This window comes from Mytilus edulis, chromosome 12, assembly GCF_963676685.1.
Source record: "Mytilus edulis chromosome 12, xbMytEdul2.2, whole genome shotgun sequence".
NCBI classification, from domain to species: Eukaryota; Metazoa; Mollusca; class Bivalvia; order Mytilida; family Mytilidae; genus Mytilus; species Mytilus edulis.
The window spans coordinates 60,307,193-60,324,782 of record NC_092355.1 but is presented as its reverse complement, the minus strand read 5'-3'; the positions used below and the strand labels follow the sequence as shown (position 1 = coordinate 60,324,782).

General features: G+C 31.8%; 1 protein-coding gene across 1 annotated transcript in view; it reads left to right on the top strand.

Moving 5' to 3' along the window:
* The window catches only part of LOC139497742 (uncharacterized), a 99,486-nt gene extending 82,801 nt beyond the window's left edge, over window positions 1-16,685 (top strand). The window contains exons 15-17 of the mRNA XM_071285977.1: window positions 2,263-2,534; window positions 10,552-10,579; window positions 16,111-16,685. Of these exons, the coding sequence (XP_071142078.1) occupies window positions 2,263-2,534; window positions 10,552-10,579; window positions 16,111-16,529 (719 nt within the window). The 3' untranslated portion in view covers window positions 16,530-16,685. The remainder of the gene's footprint in view (window positions 1-2,262; window positions 2,535-10,551; window positions 10,580-16,110) is intronic.
* The last annotated feature ends 905 nt before the right edge of the window (window positions 16,686-17,590 follow it).

Below are 17,590 nucleotides of genomic sequence, written 5' to 3'. Positions count from 1 at the left end.
ATGAGCAAAGCCTTTGAAAAATTTGATTAAAGGAGTAGTTCTCATTGAAAATATTTGGACAATTGCATTACCGATAATTTAGTGATCTACACCTATAGCATGTACAACACCTACATTTTTGAATTCACCTGATATTTATGAAAATGTTTAAAACAACCAAAAAGCAATATATATCTGGTCTGGTGTACAAAAAAATATTGACACCTTGTGTTTGTGGCATATCATCTAGGCCACAAATTTATTGTTTTCTGTTTAGTATTAACTTTATATTAAGATCCATTTTGTTACATTTCGTGATCAATTTTATTTGGTAATCGCCAATGGCAGTCAGCAGAGTTAAAGAACATCAGTTATTCAGGCCTGTTAGTCAAATGCGTATTGTTTAAATATACTTTTTTCACCGTTTTTTTGTCAAGCCTGCAACAAGAAAGCTCGACATAGGGATAGTGATCCGGCGGCAGTGGTGTTAGCTCACTTCTTAAAAGCTTTATATTTTAGAAGGTGGAAGACCTGGATGCTTCATACTTTGTATATAGATGCTTCATGTTACAAAGTTTCCGTCAGTTACATATCCAATGTCCTTGACCTCATTTTCATGGTTCAGTGACCACTTGAAAAAAAAAGGTTTAAATTTTTTGTAATGTTGAATTCTCTCTTATTATAAGTAATAGGATAGCTATATTTGATATGTGCATACCTTGCAAGGTCCTCATGTCTGTCAGACAGTTTTCACTTGACCTAGACCTCTTTTCATGGATCAGTGAACAAGGTTAAGTTTTGGTGGTCAAGTCCATATCTCAGATACTATAAGCAATAGGGCTAGTATATTTGGTGTATGGAAGGACTGTAAGGTGTACATGTCCAACTGGCAGGTGTCATCTGACCTTGGCCTCATTTTCATGGTTCAGTAGTTATAGTTAAATTTTTGTGTTTTGGTCTGTTTTTCTCATACTTTATGCAATAGGTCTACTATATTTGTTGTATGGAATGATTGTAAGGTGTACATGTCTAGCGGACAGATGTCATGTGACCTTGACCTCATTTTCATTGTTCAGTGGTCAAAGTTAAGTTTTTGAGTTTTGGTCTTTTTATCTAATACTATATGCCATAGGTCAACTATATTTGGTGTATGGAAATATTTTATGATCTTTATGTCAGTCGCGTGGGTTTTATTTGACCGTGACCTCATTTTCACGGTGTTAAGTTTTTGGGTTTTTGTCTATTTTTCTTAAACTATATGTAATGGGTCAACTATATATGTTGTATAGAAGCATTGTTAGCTGTACACGTCTGCCTGGCATGGTTCATGTGACCTTGACCTCATTTTCAAGGTTCATTGGTCTTTGTTTAGTTATCTTGGTTAATGTTAAGTTTATGTGACAGTTGTAATAAACCTTAGCTTTATACTTCGGACTATCAACATAATATCAATGATTAGTATAGAAGGCGAGACATTTCAGCGTGTGCACTCTTGTTGGTCTTTTGGAAAATGTTGTTCGTGCTGTATTTAGACCCTTCTACAACGAAATTTGTTTTACATGCACAAGTATTAAAATTGCGGTTTTTATCCAACGTAATCATAGGTTATTGAACGAAGTTTTCAATTTAGACTTGTTTATATATATATAAAGTACGTCTGAGCCAGTGACTAGTTATGTGAATGATCAACAAAACAGAGATCTTTGTCATGAATTCTATTTTCGTCTACAATGTTGGAGAGTGTCCTTTGTCAATTTCGTATTTTATTTGGCCTTTTTAACATTTTTTTATTCGAGCGTCACTGATGAGTCTTTTAATTTGTAGACGAAATGTGCGTCTGGCGCAAATATAAAATTTCAATCCTGGTATTTATGATGAGTTTGTTGTTGAATATGCACATACTCAATATCCTTTTATTTTCTACACATACTAAGGTGAGCGACATCATTTAAGCATTTGATAGACATAATGTTGCCTGTTCTTCTTCGATCTATGGTTTTGATTTGCCCCTATGACAACTTGTTTCCCTTTCATTTGCCCAAAGGTCCATCAATACTTTTCTCATCATTTCGGTTACGCCGTCCTCGTTTGATCACTTTTACATTTGGGGTAGACACAACCTATTGGCTCTTATATTTGTTCAGCCCAATTCTTGCTATGTATTTACTTTTAAAAATATTGTAACTGAACATATGGAATTCCTTGAAAGATACTACCTAAAGTAAACATTTAACTACAAGGAAGATTTAACATGTTTAATTGTTATATCAATGTTTTTTACAGGTTTAAGCGATGATGCTTTAAGCCAGATACCAAGTGATATTGAATTACTGCGTTTCTCAACCAACTGTGTATCAAACCAAATGCATGAATTAGTGTCATATCTAGAAATGTCGAAGAAATGGGATAGTATCACACACAACTATCCAAATGATATAGAGGTTGCGAAGTATTTGGTATTATCAAAATGGAAAGAGATAAAAGATCAAAGCAATTTCAAAGCCTTGGCAGAAGCTCTGACAAAAATGGATATATCAACACATTTTTTGTGCCAAGTGAGTTTGTATTATTTAAATATCAAGATATGTTTTCCCCTTTGTGTCCTGCATGATAGCATTTCCTCCTTTAGATATATATAGTTACATTGGGAAATAGTAAATTACAAATGTAGCCCATGTCTGTCTAGTCCTGTTCTCTTCATATGACATGTACATTTATCTTTATGTAAGAATGGAACTATTCTCGCCTGAATATATATAGGTGAGCCACTTAGAAAGAAACAAAATATATCAAAGGGACATTCAAACTCACAAGTCGAAAATAAAACGAGTACCTATGGCTAAAAAAAGAAAAAGACCAACATACAAACAACAGTACATTACACACAACATAGAAAAGTAAAGACTGAGCAAGAGGAAGGGTAAGCAGATCCTGCTCCACATGTGTCATCCATTGTGTTGCTCATGTTAGTACAAACCCCGTGATAAGTGTAAATAGGTAGGTCACATTCTGGGAAAATGGGACGGATTGTAGAAACGACAATTGGAACATAATTTATTATATATATATATATATATATCCCTTGTCATTAGTAAAACTGATATTGCATAACGGTCAAGCAACTCGTGATGGCGTCCGTAAAATTTATGAAGGGATGATTTTAACTTCACCACTAAATATATACAAACTTATATCATTCATACTATTAACTTCACATTGATGCATAAATATGGGCAATTCAGCAGAGAAAAGTTTGTAGAGCAATATTTTCAGGTTGCATTTCTGTAAATATAAACAATGCAATTTCCCATAGGAACTCGCTTTGTGGGTAAAACTGTGCCACTTTTACTATGAAGTTTTGTAAAATATTATATCCACTGTAAATATTATAAAACTTTACCTGGATGCTTCTTAGGAAATCTAGTTTGAATATTGTATATAAGGCTTTGGTCCATCACAAATCATGGCCACTGCATGATGCTAAAATATTGGGATAAAATGTAGCTTACGGCTTATTTTAAAAAATTCAAGCAGATTTTGAAATAGGTGAAAAAAAGCTAGAATTTTCAGTTCAAACTTAAGTCAGATATTTACCTTTAAAGGCTTATTTAAAAAAATTCAAGTAGATTTTAAAATAAATGAAACAAGAATGTTTCCCTAGGACATGGATGCCCCATATGCACTATCATTTTCTATGTTCAGTGGACCGTTAAAATGGGGTAAAAACTATAATTTGGCATTAAAATTAGAAAGATCATATCATTAGGGAACATATGTACTAAGTTTGAAGTTGATTGGACTTCAACTTAATCAAAAACTACCTCGACCAAAAACTTTAACCTGAAGCAGGACAGACGGACGAACAGACGTACTAACGAACGGACGCACAGATCAGAATACATAATACCCATAAATGGGGTATATAAAAGCTAGAATTTTCAGTTCGGACTAAATTTCAGATATTTACCTTTAAAAATTTCTATAACATTTTGAAATTTCATAAAACTGCACAGTTATCTCAATTATACATTGATCTTACAAAATGTAAGGTTATTTGTTAGTTTAGTTTGTTGCCTTAGAATTAAACGATTTAGGTAAAAAAAAGTTAATACTTTCAATTCACATTTTTATATGTCCGCAAAAATTGAAAAATGTTTGGTCTTTACATATTGGTATCACGTTGGCATCAGTGTCATCGTCGTCCAAATATTTTGGTTTTCGCACTATAACTTTAGTTTAAGTAAATAGAAATGTATGAAATTTAAACACAAGGTTTATGACCATAAAAGAAAGGTATGGATAGATTTTGGAAGTTTTGGTCCCAACAGTTTAGGAATTAGGGGCCAAAAAGGGCCCAAATAAGCATTTTCTTGGTTTTCGCACTATAACTTTAGTTTAAGTAAATAAAAATCTATGAAATTTTGACACAAGGTTTATGACCACAAAAGGAAGTTTAGGATTGATTTTGGGAGTTTCGTTCCAACTGTTAAGAATTGGGGGCCAAAAAAGGGCCCAAATAAGCGTTATTCCTGGTTTTCGCACAATAACTTTAGTACAAGTAAATAGAAATCAATGAAATTTAAACACAAGGTTTATGAACACAAAAGGAAGGTTGGGATTGATTTTGGGAGTTGAGATCCCAATAGTTTAGGAATTAGGGGCCAAAAAGGGGCCCAAATAAGCATTTTTCTTGGTTTTCACACCATAACTTTAGTAGAAGTAAATAGAAATCTATGAAATTTAAACACAAGGTGTATGACAATAAAAGGAAGGTTGGGATTGATTTTGGAAGTTTTGGTCCAAACAGTTTAGGAAAAAGGGGCCCAAAGGGACCAATATTAAACTTTGTTTGATTTCATCAAAAATTGAATAATTTGGGTTCTTTGATATACCAAATCTAACTGTGTTTGTAGATTCTTAATTTTTAGTCCCGTTTTCAAATTGGTCTACATTAAGGTCCAAAGGGTCCAAAATTAAACTTAGTTTGATTTTAACAAAAATTGAATCCTTTGGGTTCTTTGATATGCTGATTCTAAAAATGTACTTAGATTTTTTGTCGAGCCTTCGACTTTAGTCGAAAAAGCGAGACTAAGCGATCCTACATTCTGTCGTCGTCGGCAGCGGCGTCCACAAATATTCACTCTGTGGTTAAAGTTTTTGAAATTTTAATAACTTTCTTAAACTATACTGGATTTCTACCAAACTTGGATAGAACCTTGTTTATGATCATAAGATAGTATCCAGAAGTAAATTTTGTAAAAATAAAATTCCATTTTTTCCGTATTTTATGAAAGCAGAATTCATTCAGAACCTTCTAAAAGACAAAAAGAAAAAGCACCTTGCGAAATTCTTTAATTTTACTTTCCAATATATATTGATGATGTTCTATCATTGAATAACCCATATTTCAGCCAAAACTTACATCTCATATATCCAAGTGAACTTGAAATTAAGGATACCACTGATACTAGAAGGACTGCTTCATACCTTGATCTTTTCCTCAATATTGACGTAGATGGACGACTTCACACGAAAATCTATGATAAACGGGACGATTTCAACTTCCCAATTATCAATTTCCCATTTCTCAGCAGTAACATACCCTCTACCCCTTCGTATGGTGTTTACATATCACAATTGATATGTTATTCTCGTGCTTGTTCACACTATACGGACTTCATATACAGGAGTGTGCTCCTTACGCAGAAACTGCTCCAACAAAGTTATGAGGAGAACAGATTAAAATTGACACTCCGTAAATTTTATGGACACCATCACGATTTGGTGGATCCATACGATGTTTCGTTGACCAAACTAGCTAAGGACATTTTTACCACATGGTAGATTGTGTTTTGTCATAATGTCGTCTAATCTTTTAATTACCAAACGTGACTTATTCCCGATTGTGATTGTTTTGCCGAGTGTGAACTCGCATTACTATAAGACGTGGTACGGTACTTATCCATCCCAAATTCATGTATTTAGTTTAAATGTTTAATGTTATATTTGTAATTCTCATCGGATTTTGTCAAATGTGTTGACGTCTTTTCTATTATATTTATGTGTTATGGTAAAGAAAATTAATCACCGCCTTCATTTATCAGATTTGATTTCGTTCAAAGTAATCAGTATGATATTTTACGTTTGAAGTTAGATTCATAACAAACCTGACATAGTTTTATAATATAGTTAATTGCTACCTCAGTTTTATATTAATAAGAATTAAAATGTGCTTTGTTATTAAATGCAATATCAGTATTTAGTTCAAATATATAATCTTAAATTAATCCTAATTCTATCTTATTCATTCTTATGTGACGTCATTTTTCATTTTTTGATGCTCTGTTTTACTAATTCAAATGACGTCATTTTTTCGTCATTTTTCAGTTTCAAATAGGACGTCACTTGGCGTAGAGGTTTAAACGTATTCGGATGTGTCTACTTTTGTGTTTCAAATGTCTGGTTATGTAAATGTATTTCAGTTGTTTCCTGTAATTAGTTAATACTTCAGCTTTATCATGTACATCTTTTGAATATTCATTTTATTAAATTTGCTGTTTGCAAGGGTATAAATTGCTCTAAATTATAGGGATTTTCTGGTAACTTAACAGAAAACCCTTGCCGTTTTTGGCACAACCTTTTTGATCTTTTGGTCCTCGATGCTGTTCAACTTTGTACTCGTTTCGGCTTTCAAACTTTTGTATCTGTGCGTCACACATAGGTCTTGTGTGGACAAAGTACACTTCTGGCGTATTAGAATTTTGAACTTGTTGCCTTTTGTTGGCTGTTGTTCGTGTGATTCTTTGTCAATTGTGTTCTCCAATTTATTTATATTGTAGTCCTGTGTTGTCATTTTGATGTTGTATTTCACATGGCCATAAAAGTGCGAGGTTTGGCATGCCACAAAACTAGGTTCAACCCACCATTTTTCCCTTTAAAAATGCCCTGTACCAAGTCAGGAATATGGTCATTGTTATATTATAGTTCGTTTCTGTGTGTATTACATTATAACGTTGTGTCGTTTGTTTTCTCTTATTTTTGAGTGTAAATTCACATTGCGAGAAGACGTGTCACGGTACTTGTCTATCCCAAATTCATGTATTTGGTTTTGATGTTATATATATATGTTATATTTGTTATTCTCGTGGGATTTTGTCTATGTGTGTTACATTTTAGTGTTATGTCGTTGTTCTCCTCTTATATTTAATGCGTTTCCCTCGGTTTTAGTTTGTTATCCCGATTTTGTTTTTTGTCCATGGATTTATGAGTTTTGAACAGCGGTATACTACTGTTGCCTTTATTTACTTATAAATGGACTTGGTTTTTTCTGCGGGGAAACATAACATTCACTCTGTGGTTAAAGTTTTTAGAATTTTAATAACTTTCTTAAACTATCCTGGGTTTCTACCAAACTTGGACAGAAGCTTGTTTATGATCATAAGATAGTATCCAGAAGTAAATTTTGTAAAAAAATAAATCCATTTTTTCCGTATTTTACTTTTAAATGGACTTAGTTTTTCTGCGCGGAAACATTACATTCACTCTGTGGTTAAAGTTTTTAAAATTTTAATAACTTTCTTAAACTATCCTGGGTTTGTGCCAAACTTGGACAGAAGCTTATTTATGATCATAAGATAGTATCCAGAAGTAAATTTTGTAAAAAGATAAATCCATTTTTTCTGTATTTTACTTTTAAATGGACTTAGATTATCTTCCAGTTAACATTACATACAGTCTGCAGTTAAAGTTTTCAAAAACATTTATTAGATTCATTAACTATCTTCGATTTTTACCAAACTTAATTGGACAGAAGCTTCTTACAATCATAAGATAGTATCAAGAGGAATATTTTTATTGATTTTTTTCCTCATTTTTGTAGGCCTGCGATTTACGGAAAAAGTAGGCGAGACACTGGGTTCCGCGGAACCCTTACAAATTTTTATTATTGGCCCAGTTTTCAAACTGGTCCAAATTGGGGTCTAAACTTAAACTTTGTTTGATTTCATCAAAAATTTAATAATTGGGGTTCTTTGATTTGCCAAATCTAACTGTGTATGTAGATTCTTAATTTCTGGTCCTGTTTTCAAATTGGTCTACTTTAAAGTCCAAAGGGTCCAAAATTAAACTAAGTTTGATTTTAACAAAAATTGAATTCTTGGGCTTCTTTAATATGCTGAATCTAAACATGTACTTAGATTTTTTATTATGGGCCCAGTTTTCAAGTTGGTCCAAATCAGGATCCAAAATTATTATATTAAGTATTGTGCAATAGCAAGAAATTTTCAATTGCACAGTATTCAGCAATAGCAAGAAATTTTCAATTGCACAGTATTGTGCAATAGCAAGAAATATTCAATTGCACAGTAATGCGCAATAGCAGGAAATCTTCAATTGCACAGTATTGTGCAATAACAAGTATTTTCAATTGCACAATATTTCGCAATAGCAAGAAATATTGAATTGCACAATATTGCGCAATAGCAAGAAATTTTCAATTGGAGTTATCTTTCTTTGTCCAGAATAGTAGTTGAATCAACTTAAATCATTGTATAAAACAACATACAATGTATATTCACTTTTACTACCAACTGATAAATTAAAACAATCTTTACCATTCAGTGATAACAAGCACTTTTTTTACATTTTGATATTTTTTTATGTATTTAAATGAGTATTTATTGTTGCAAACTCCATTAGAAATTTGAATTGAGATTAGAAAAAAAATGGGGGGGGGGGGGTTCAATTTTTCTCATTTCAGATTTCATAAATAAAAAGAAAATTTCTTCAAACATTTTTTTGAGAGTATTAATATTCAACAGCGAAGTGAATTGCTCAAAGGCAAAAAACAAATTTTAAGTTTATTAGACCACATTCATTCTGTGTCAGAAACCTATGCTGTGTCAACTATTTAATCACAATCCAAATTTAGAGCTGAATCCAGCTTGTTGTGTCCATACTTGCCCCAACCGTTCAGGGTTCAACCTCTGCGGTCGAATAAAGCTGCGCCCTGCGGAGCATCTGGTTTCAAACCAACTTGAATTTTAATAAAACTGTATAGCTATCTCAATTACATATTGATCTTACAAATGCTAGGTTTTTTGGTAGTTTGTTTAATGCTGTCCAATTTAAGGATTTGATTTATTACAAATGCTAGGTTTTTTGTAGTTTGTTTATTGCTGTCAAATTTAACAATTTGATTAGAAAGGGAAAAAAGTCAAAATTTTCAGATCGGACTAAATTCAGATACAAATTTCTATTACTTTGTCCTGGGGCATTAAATTGCTAGGATAATAGTCACCGCTTTTTCAAATTTACTTAGATTTTCATAAAATTCTAAATCTATCTCAATTATATATTGAACTTAAAAAATGTCATGTTATTTATTTTAAAAGGATTTGATTAATATCTAAAAATAAAACTAAAAAAAATCAAGAATTTTCAGTTCAGACTAAACATGCTAAATTCAGATAGTCACCTTTAAAAATTTCTATAATTTTTAAATCAAGTTGGGTTTTTTATTATTATACAGCAATCTCCATAATATATTGATCTTACAAAATACCATGTGATTTGGTAGTTTGGTTTATTGCTGTCAAATTAAATTTAGATACTAGTAGTATGTCAAAAAGCTAGATTTTCAGTTTGACTAAATTCAGATAGTCACCTTTAAAAATTTCATTCACTTGTTCCTGGAACAGACAGAGTAAAAAACTGTAATCTAAATTTATAGTCAAGACTGGTCCAGTCTAAGTCTAGACTGGTTGATACTGATTGAACATTGGTCAAAACTGGTCCAGCATTTGTCCATATTCAGATTATACCAAGCTTATCAAGTACCCAATCAGACGTATTAAGTAAATTTAGACCAAAGTCACGTACAGTTATATACAGTTGAATACTGTCAAGATTGTGTTGAGTCTTGTCAAGTAACATCTGAGCTCGACCTTACTGGTTGAGCATTAGGTTTGGTCTTTTCAAACTCTTCACTCTGATCAGTTTATAGTGTGTACAGTTAAGGTCAAGCTTGCTCTGCCATATATTTTGCTCATACATTGACCTATAGGTGCTTACATTTACATCATTTTGTCTCTTGAAAGTTGTCTCTACGGCAAGCACATGTTCTTATCTTATCATGGTATAAAGATGAATTAACTTACCTCCTGGAGGTGAATAATGAAACTTTGCACAATTAGTTGCCTCTTTCAGAAGACGTGTTGCATACAAGAGCAGAGACAGATACCAAAGGAACAATCAAACTCTAAAATAAACTGGCAACGCCATGGTAAAAAATGAAAAAAGACAAACAAAAGTCAACGAAACACAACATAGAAACTGGGCAACAGGAACCCCACCAAAAACTGTGGCTGTTCATGAGTTATGTTATAACTGTAAAGATTTCTTTTGTCCACACTCTGATTGTTGAATGTATTGATCAAAAGTTTAATTTCACAAAAATTTGCATTAGTATATTGACTCTTGAATATATTTACAAGTCGGGGCATCTAGTCCCATGGACACATTCTCTTTATATCTATGTGGTGTATGTTTTTCATTATTATATTTGTTTTGTAGGTAAGAAGAGAAAGAAGAGCAGAGACAGGTATGTTATAATGATAGTTAACATAGTACAGATTCTATTTTTACACATTGCTGAGGGTGTACTCCTTTACCCCTAGATATAATGATATATTGCTTGTCTTGTTGACATGTTATGACTTAGTGTATGTGATGATAATGGAGAGAGATAGAAGTACTCTTCAAAGTATTATACAAAATGTAACAAGAAGTTACTTCTAACGACTGTTTTAAGTTATAAAATGGTTTTATCGTGTCAACATAATATGTTTTTTTTATCACAAAAAACCTCATTGACCTCTAGGAATATAGTGTTCTTAGTCAGGCTGTCCTTCTGAAATCAGTTGATAAGACTTTTGTTTCCCCTTTGCCTTTTAGATAATCATATTGATTTCACTGTAGGTATATAATAATGACTGACAGTTTTAGGTCGTGTTCACATTGACATAAACTCGGTGTTGTGTAAGTGTAACTCACACGTAAACTAAACAAAATTACGCTCCCATTGATAAAATTCAATGTTAACATGTAGTGTAAAACATGTTTTGTATACATGCAGTCGATACTCAATGTAGGCCTTGTGTAGATTAAGTGTACACAAAACTAGGCATTTAAAACATTAGTTTCACCGTGTATATTTAAGGAAGAAACAATTTTTGAATAAAATTGATATTTATAACAATTATTAATAAAGTTCTTTACAGAAATATTTGTCTAAACTTGATATTTTTATTTGGTTTTTTTGTCGAGCCTGCAACTTTTGTTGCAGAAAGCTCGACATAGGGATAGTGATCCGGAGGCGTGCTACAGCGGCTACGGCGGCGGCTGTGATAGCTAACTTCTTAAAAGCTTTATATTTTAGAAGGTGGAAGACCTGGATGCTTCATACTTTGTATATAGATGCCTCATGTTACGAAGTTTCCGTCAGTCACATGTCAAATGTCCTTGACCTCATTTTCATGGTTCAGTGACCACTTGAAAAAAAAGTTCAAATTTTTTGTAATGTTGAATTCTCTCTTATTATAAGTAATAGGATAACTATATTTTATATGTGCGTACCTTGCAAGGTCCTCATGTCTGTCAGACAGTTTTCACTTGACCTCGACCTCATTTCATGGATCAGTGAACAAGGTTAAGATTTGGTGGTCAAGTACATATCTCAGATACTATAAGCTATAGGGCTAGTATATTAAGTGTATGGAAGGACTGTAAGGTGTACATGTCCAACTGGCAGTTGTCATCTGACCGTGACCTCATTTTCATGGTTCAGTGGTTATAGTTAAATTTTTGTGTTTTGGTCTGTTTTTCTCATACTATAGTATATGCAATAGGTCTACTATATTTGTTGTATGGAATGATTGTAAGGTGTACATGTCTAGCGGGCAGATGTCATGTGACCTTGACCTAATTTTCATGGTTCAGTGGTCAATGTTAAGTTTTTGAGTTTTGGTCTTTTTATCTAATACTATATGCTATAGGTCAACTATATTTGGTGTATGGAAATATTTTATGATCTTTATGTCAGTCGCGCAGGTTTTATTTGACCGTGACCTCATTTTCACGGTTCAGTGCACTGTGTTAAGTTTTTGTGTTTTGGTCTATTTTTCTTAAACTATAAGTAATAGGTCAACTATATATGTTGTATAGAAGCATTGCTAGCTGTACATGTCTGCCTGGCATGGTTCATCTGACCTTGACCTCATTTTCAAGGTTCATTGGTCTTTGTTAGTTATCTTGGTTAATGTTAAGTTTATGTGACAGTTGTTATAAAGCTTAACTTTATACTTAGGACTATCAACATAATATCAATGATTAGTATAAAAGGCGAGACATTTCAGCGTGTGCACTCTTGTTTAACTTAACATAGCTTCATTAACCCCTTATCAAGACCCAAAGCAGCATCATTGCCGATCACTTAATTCATTTGAAAATTAAGGTCTTTCCGAATCGACTTGACTTGCACAGAAATGTTTGCCACTGGTCTTTTCTCAAACAACGATTCACTCATAAATGCATTACTTAAAACGTGTGAGGTAAATGTATTGTTTGTCTAGTACATGTATCTCGGATCTGTTAAATTACCATTAAAACTAAAAAAAAAAAAACGTTACCCCCTCCCTTTGCCAAATACCATTTGAAACAAACAGAAAAGACAGGAATATAGTGATCCCTAATATATCATTCCTTCAATCTCTGTACCGATGTAATGCATAGGCTTTATGAGAATAAAAATATATATTCTTCGCCTGTAAGCACGCTGCTGCAGCCTACGTTTTCTAATGCTTAGTCGAGACATCTTTATTATTTTTAAACAACTGCAAATCATCAAAATGGCTTTTATAAAGAAGCAACCACTTAACTTTAAAAAAAAGGGGGGGGTATTTTGTTAATTTATCTGAACCAGAAATTTTTCCGTGCAAACGTTTAATCCGGGTTTTTTTTCGATGCTGGCAATCAATTTTTTTTTTACATTTAGTACTATAATATATGGGGAAACTCTTGATTTAGAATATTTTTGTATCATCTGTAGGACTTTCTTTTTTTTTATCCATTTGGGGTTCGGAATATTTCCATCGATTACCCCCCCCCCCCCCCCCCCCCCTCCCCCTGATTTGAAGTCAAATGGTCGTTTCCTTACTGCTAGACATAGAGTTTACAAGTGTGAACAAATCTTATGTACAGGTAATTAAACAAGGTGTATAGATGTGAACAAATTAAATGTGAAATCAATGTCAAGTACATTAAACTAATTGTAAACAAATTTACTGTACAGGGTGTTTGGTGTGAACACGGCCTTAGTTTTATTCTATTTCTTTACCTTTTGTGAATTTATGTTCAAACTGTGTGTCATAACATGCAAATAGGACAGAACTACAGCTATGGCCCATTTCACCTTTCAAATGAATTTTGAGAATTTGTAAATTCGATAATCATTCAATAGGCAAGGGCATTCAGTTGTACAGACACGTATAATATTATCCAAACAACATCAAGAAGTACTATATACAGAATCCGTGTAAAACAAATAGGCAACAATAATCACTATCTATAGAATTAGTGGGGAACAAATAGGCAACAATAAGTACTATATGTAGAATTAGTAACAAATAAGCAACAATAAGTACTCTTTATAGAATTTGTGGAGAACAAAAAGGCAACAATAAGTACTATCTGTAGAATTAGTACATGTAGTAACAAATAAGCAACATTAAGTACTATCTATAGAATTAGTGGAAAACAAATAGGCAACAATAAGTACTATCTATAGAATTAGTGGAAAACAAATAGGCAACAATAAGTACTATTTATAGAATTAGTGGAAAACAAATAGGCAACAATAAGTACTATTTATAGAATTAGTGGAAAACAAATAGGCAACAATAAGTACTATTTATAGAATTAGTGGAAAACAAATAGGCAACAATAAGTACTATTTATAGAATTAGTGGAGAACAAATAGGCAACAATAAGTACTATTTATAGAATTAGTGGAGAACAAATAGGCAACAATAAGTACTATCTATAGAATTAGTGGAAAACAAATACTAGGCAACAATAAGTACTATCTATAGAATAAGTGGAGAACAAATAGGCAACAATAAGTACTATTTATAGAATTAGTGGAGAACAAATAGGCAACAATAAGTACTATTTATAGAATTAGTGGAAAACAAATAGGCAACAATAAGTACTATCTATAGAATTAGTGGAAAACAAATAGGCAACAATAAGAACTATTCATAGAATTAGTGGAGAACAAATAGGTAACAATAAGTACTGTCTATAGAATTAGTGGAAAACAAATAGGCAACAATAAGTACTATTTATAGAATTAGTGGAGAACAAATAGGCAACAATAAGTACTATTTATAGAATTAGTGGAGAACAAATAGGCAACAATAAGTACTATCTATAGAATTAGTGGAAAACAAATAGGCAACAATAAGTACTATCTATAGAATAAGTGGAGAACAAATAGGCAACAATAAGTACTATTTATAGAATTAGTGGAGAACAAATAGGCAACAATAAGTACTATTTATAGAATTAGTGGAAAACAAATAGGCAACAATAAGTACTATCTATAGAATTAGTGGAAAACAAATAGGCAACAATAAGAACTATTCATAGAATTAGTGGAGAACAAATAGGCAACAATAAGTACTATTTATAATTGTAATTATAAAAACATGTATGTAATTATTCACTGCTATTATATTTCTATAAGCTGTATTGCTTCGGAATAAAAGACTATTATTATTATTATTATTAGGTCTTTCCACTTTTCTGTGGAAACCTATTGTTTTTCTTCTGATTATTTTTTTTTCTTCCGCCAAATTTTGTTCTTGTGATAAACATTTGTTTTGCAATATGTCGCTTAGATATTTGGTATATGATATCGAACAGTTTATGCGCTTTTGAAATTTACCCTGCGTAACCGAATACTTTTCTTTGTTTTTGTCTCCCCAAACACTGTTTTCCTTGTGTCCACAACTTCTTCGCAACCGTAAAAGATTACGACAAATTTATTTTATAAAATTGCTCGTTATATCCTTCGCATGATTTGTCCAATTTCGACTGAAGCAATATGAACGCTCCATATGAGAGTTATTTCCCTTTTTGTATTTGAAATTTTGAAATGTATTTTAAACTGGAACACCATAAGTGATAGAGACCTAGGATCTCTTGATTTGAGGTCCTTGGTCCAAAAAAAATAAAATTAGGTCAAGGTCAAAGATCAAGGTCATATTCTAATTTTTGAATTTGTTTTATTTTCACTGATTTTCATTTACCTAATAAGATATCGACAAATTATTTTGTATAAATTGTTAGTTGCGACATGTGGTAACTAAATAATTTTAGTTGAAAGGGTGCGTAAACAATGAATGGGAGTTTTAGCCCCTATCATATCTTAAATTATGTTTAAAGTGATATAACTTATATATAATTATTAACCATACATATTAGAGACTAGGGTCTTTTGATTTGAAATCCTCAGTTTGTGACCTTGAAATTGAGGTCAAGGTCATAGGTTAATTTGACGTTCTAGATTTTGACCTTTGCTTTAAATTCATTTCTATACATCATAAAGCCATATGAACTGATTTTTAATATTTTAATATCAAAGTAGATATTAACTGATGGAAAGACCTTCAATTGTTCTCTGAACAATTGGTTTTTAATTATTATTATTATTATTATTATTATTATTATTATTATTATTATTATTATAAAGTTAGTGGAGAACAAACAGGCAACATTAAGTACTATTTATAGAATAAGTGGAGAACAAATAGGCAACATTAAGTACTATTTATAGAATAAGTGGAAAACAAATAGGCAACATTAAGTACTATTTATAGAATTAGTGGAGAATATTTGTAGAAGAAAATACAACAAATTATAATCAGTTCATTTGAGTGATGAAGTAAATTTTTATGAAGAAATTTAATACTCTTTATGTTACCTGAAAACTACAGGAAAAAAGTTGTTTCCCTACTTTCAGATATGCAATAATTCACAACAATTATGTATTAATTCATTTTGACATTTCAGACCTTCCTTTGGAATTTCTAGATTGTATACCGACGGATGAGATACTAGATAAATTAGCACCACAAATTGGTCAAGTATATTTTCAACTTGGCGCTGTAATTGGGTTGTCAATTGGAACCCTGGAAACTATTCAGAGCAATAATCCAAGAGATTTAGCAGCTCAGAACAGAGAGGTATTATTCGCATGGAGAAAAGACAAAACAGTGAAACCTACAATAATGGTACTTATACAGGCTTTAGTTAACATTGGGAAAGGAGCACGTTGTTTACAGGAAGTTCTAAAGAATGTGGATTTAAAAACTCTTAAAGAATCAGAAGAAGTTAGAGGTGAAGGAGCAATTTCAAAAGAACCAAAGAACACATCAGAACAAAAGCCGCATGGTAAAAAAAAGAAGTCAAAGAAATGTTCAATAGCTTAAAAGGATGCATTACAAAGTATGACAAGAACATCTTTGCAAATTGGAGGACATGTAAACTATAAAAAAGACAACTATTGGAAAACTATGAAGCCTCATCAAATCTCATTGTTTCTAAGATGTATATATAATTATACTGTTAAAATTGTTTGTATATTATTTGTTTCATATGTTTTGTTTTTATTTGAATAGAGAAGGTCGTTTTTTTTTGTCACTACAATAATTATTAGATATCTGTGCATTGACCATATTGACATTTTCCCCATTTGGTTATTGTCTTTAAAGTTTTGGTTTATACATTTGTAATAAGCTTTTACAACATTCTTCTCTGAAATTACATTCCCATCCAATCAGCATGTGACGTCTCCCAGCCAATCAGCATTGTTATTGTAACTATAATTACAACAGATGTAGACTTGCATATGTTTTCAAGGAAGTCACATTAAATTAAATGATTATTGTTGGAAATTATTTGTATGATGATTATTAGAATATCTATTTTTGTTTCGCCTGATAAGACGATATGCTAGACATGGGCATTAAAATTGGTTTACCTCGTAAATTATTTTTACAAAGTTTTATGTCAGAGGGTTAAAGATCTGGATACTTCATACCTTGTATGCAGATGCCTTATATTAAAACAATTTCATCTGTCATATTTCCATTGTCCTTGACCTCATTTTCAAACTTCAATGAATAAATGTTTAGTTTTCAGGGTTGTATTATGGTATACCGTTGCCATTGTCAACCAAGTAGGAAAATAACTCAAAAACGCTTGCAGCAATGTTCATGAGACTGTAGTGAATAGTTTATGTCTATTGACGTAAGCTTCCTTTTAATTTTTATAGATTTTAATTTTTTTAGAATTTCCAAATTATGCGCTTTTATTCTTAAAAAATGGGTGTTTTTCCAGTTTCTGACTATAACTTAAAAAGGCTTTGATCAAATGAATGTTTATGAAATGTTTGTAAATTGTTCTGACATATATATTGACACAAGTTTCATTTCAATTTTTAATAATTTCTGATTATTACTTTTGGAGTATTGTAACTTAATTCATAAAA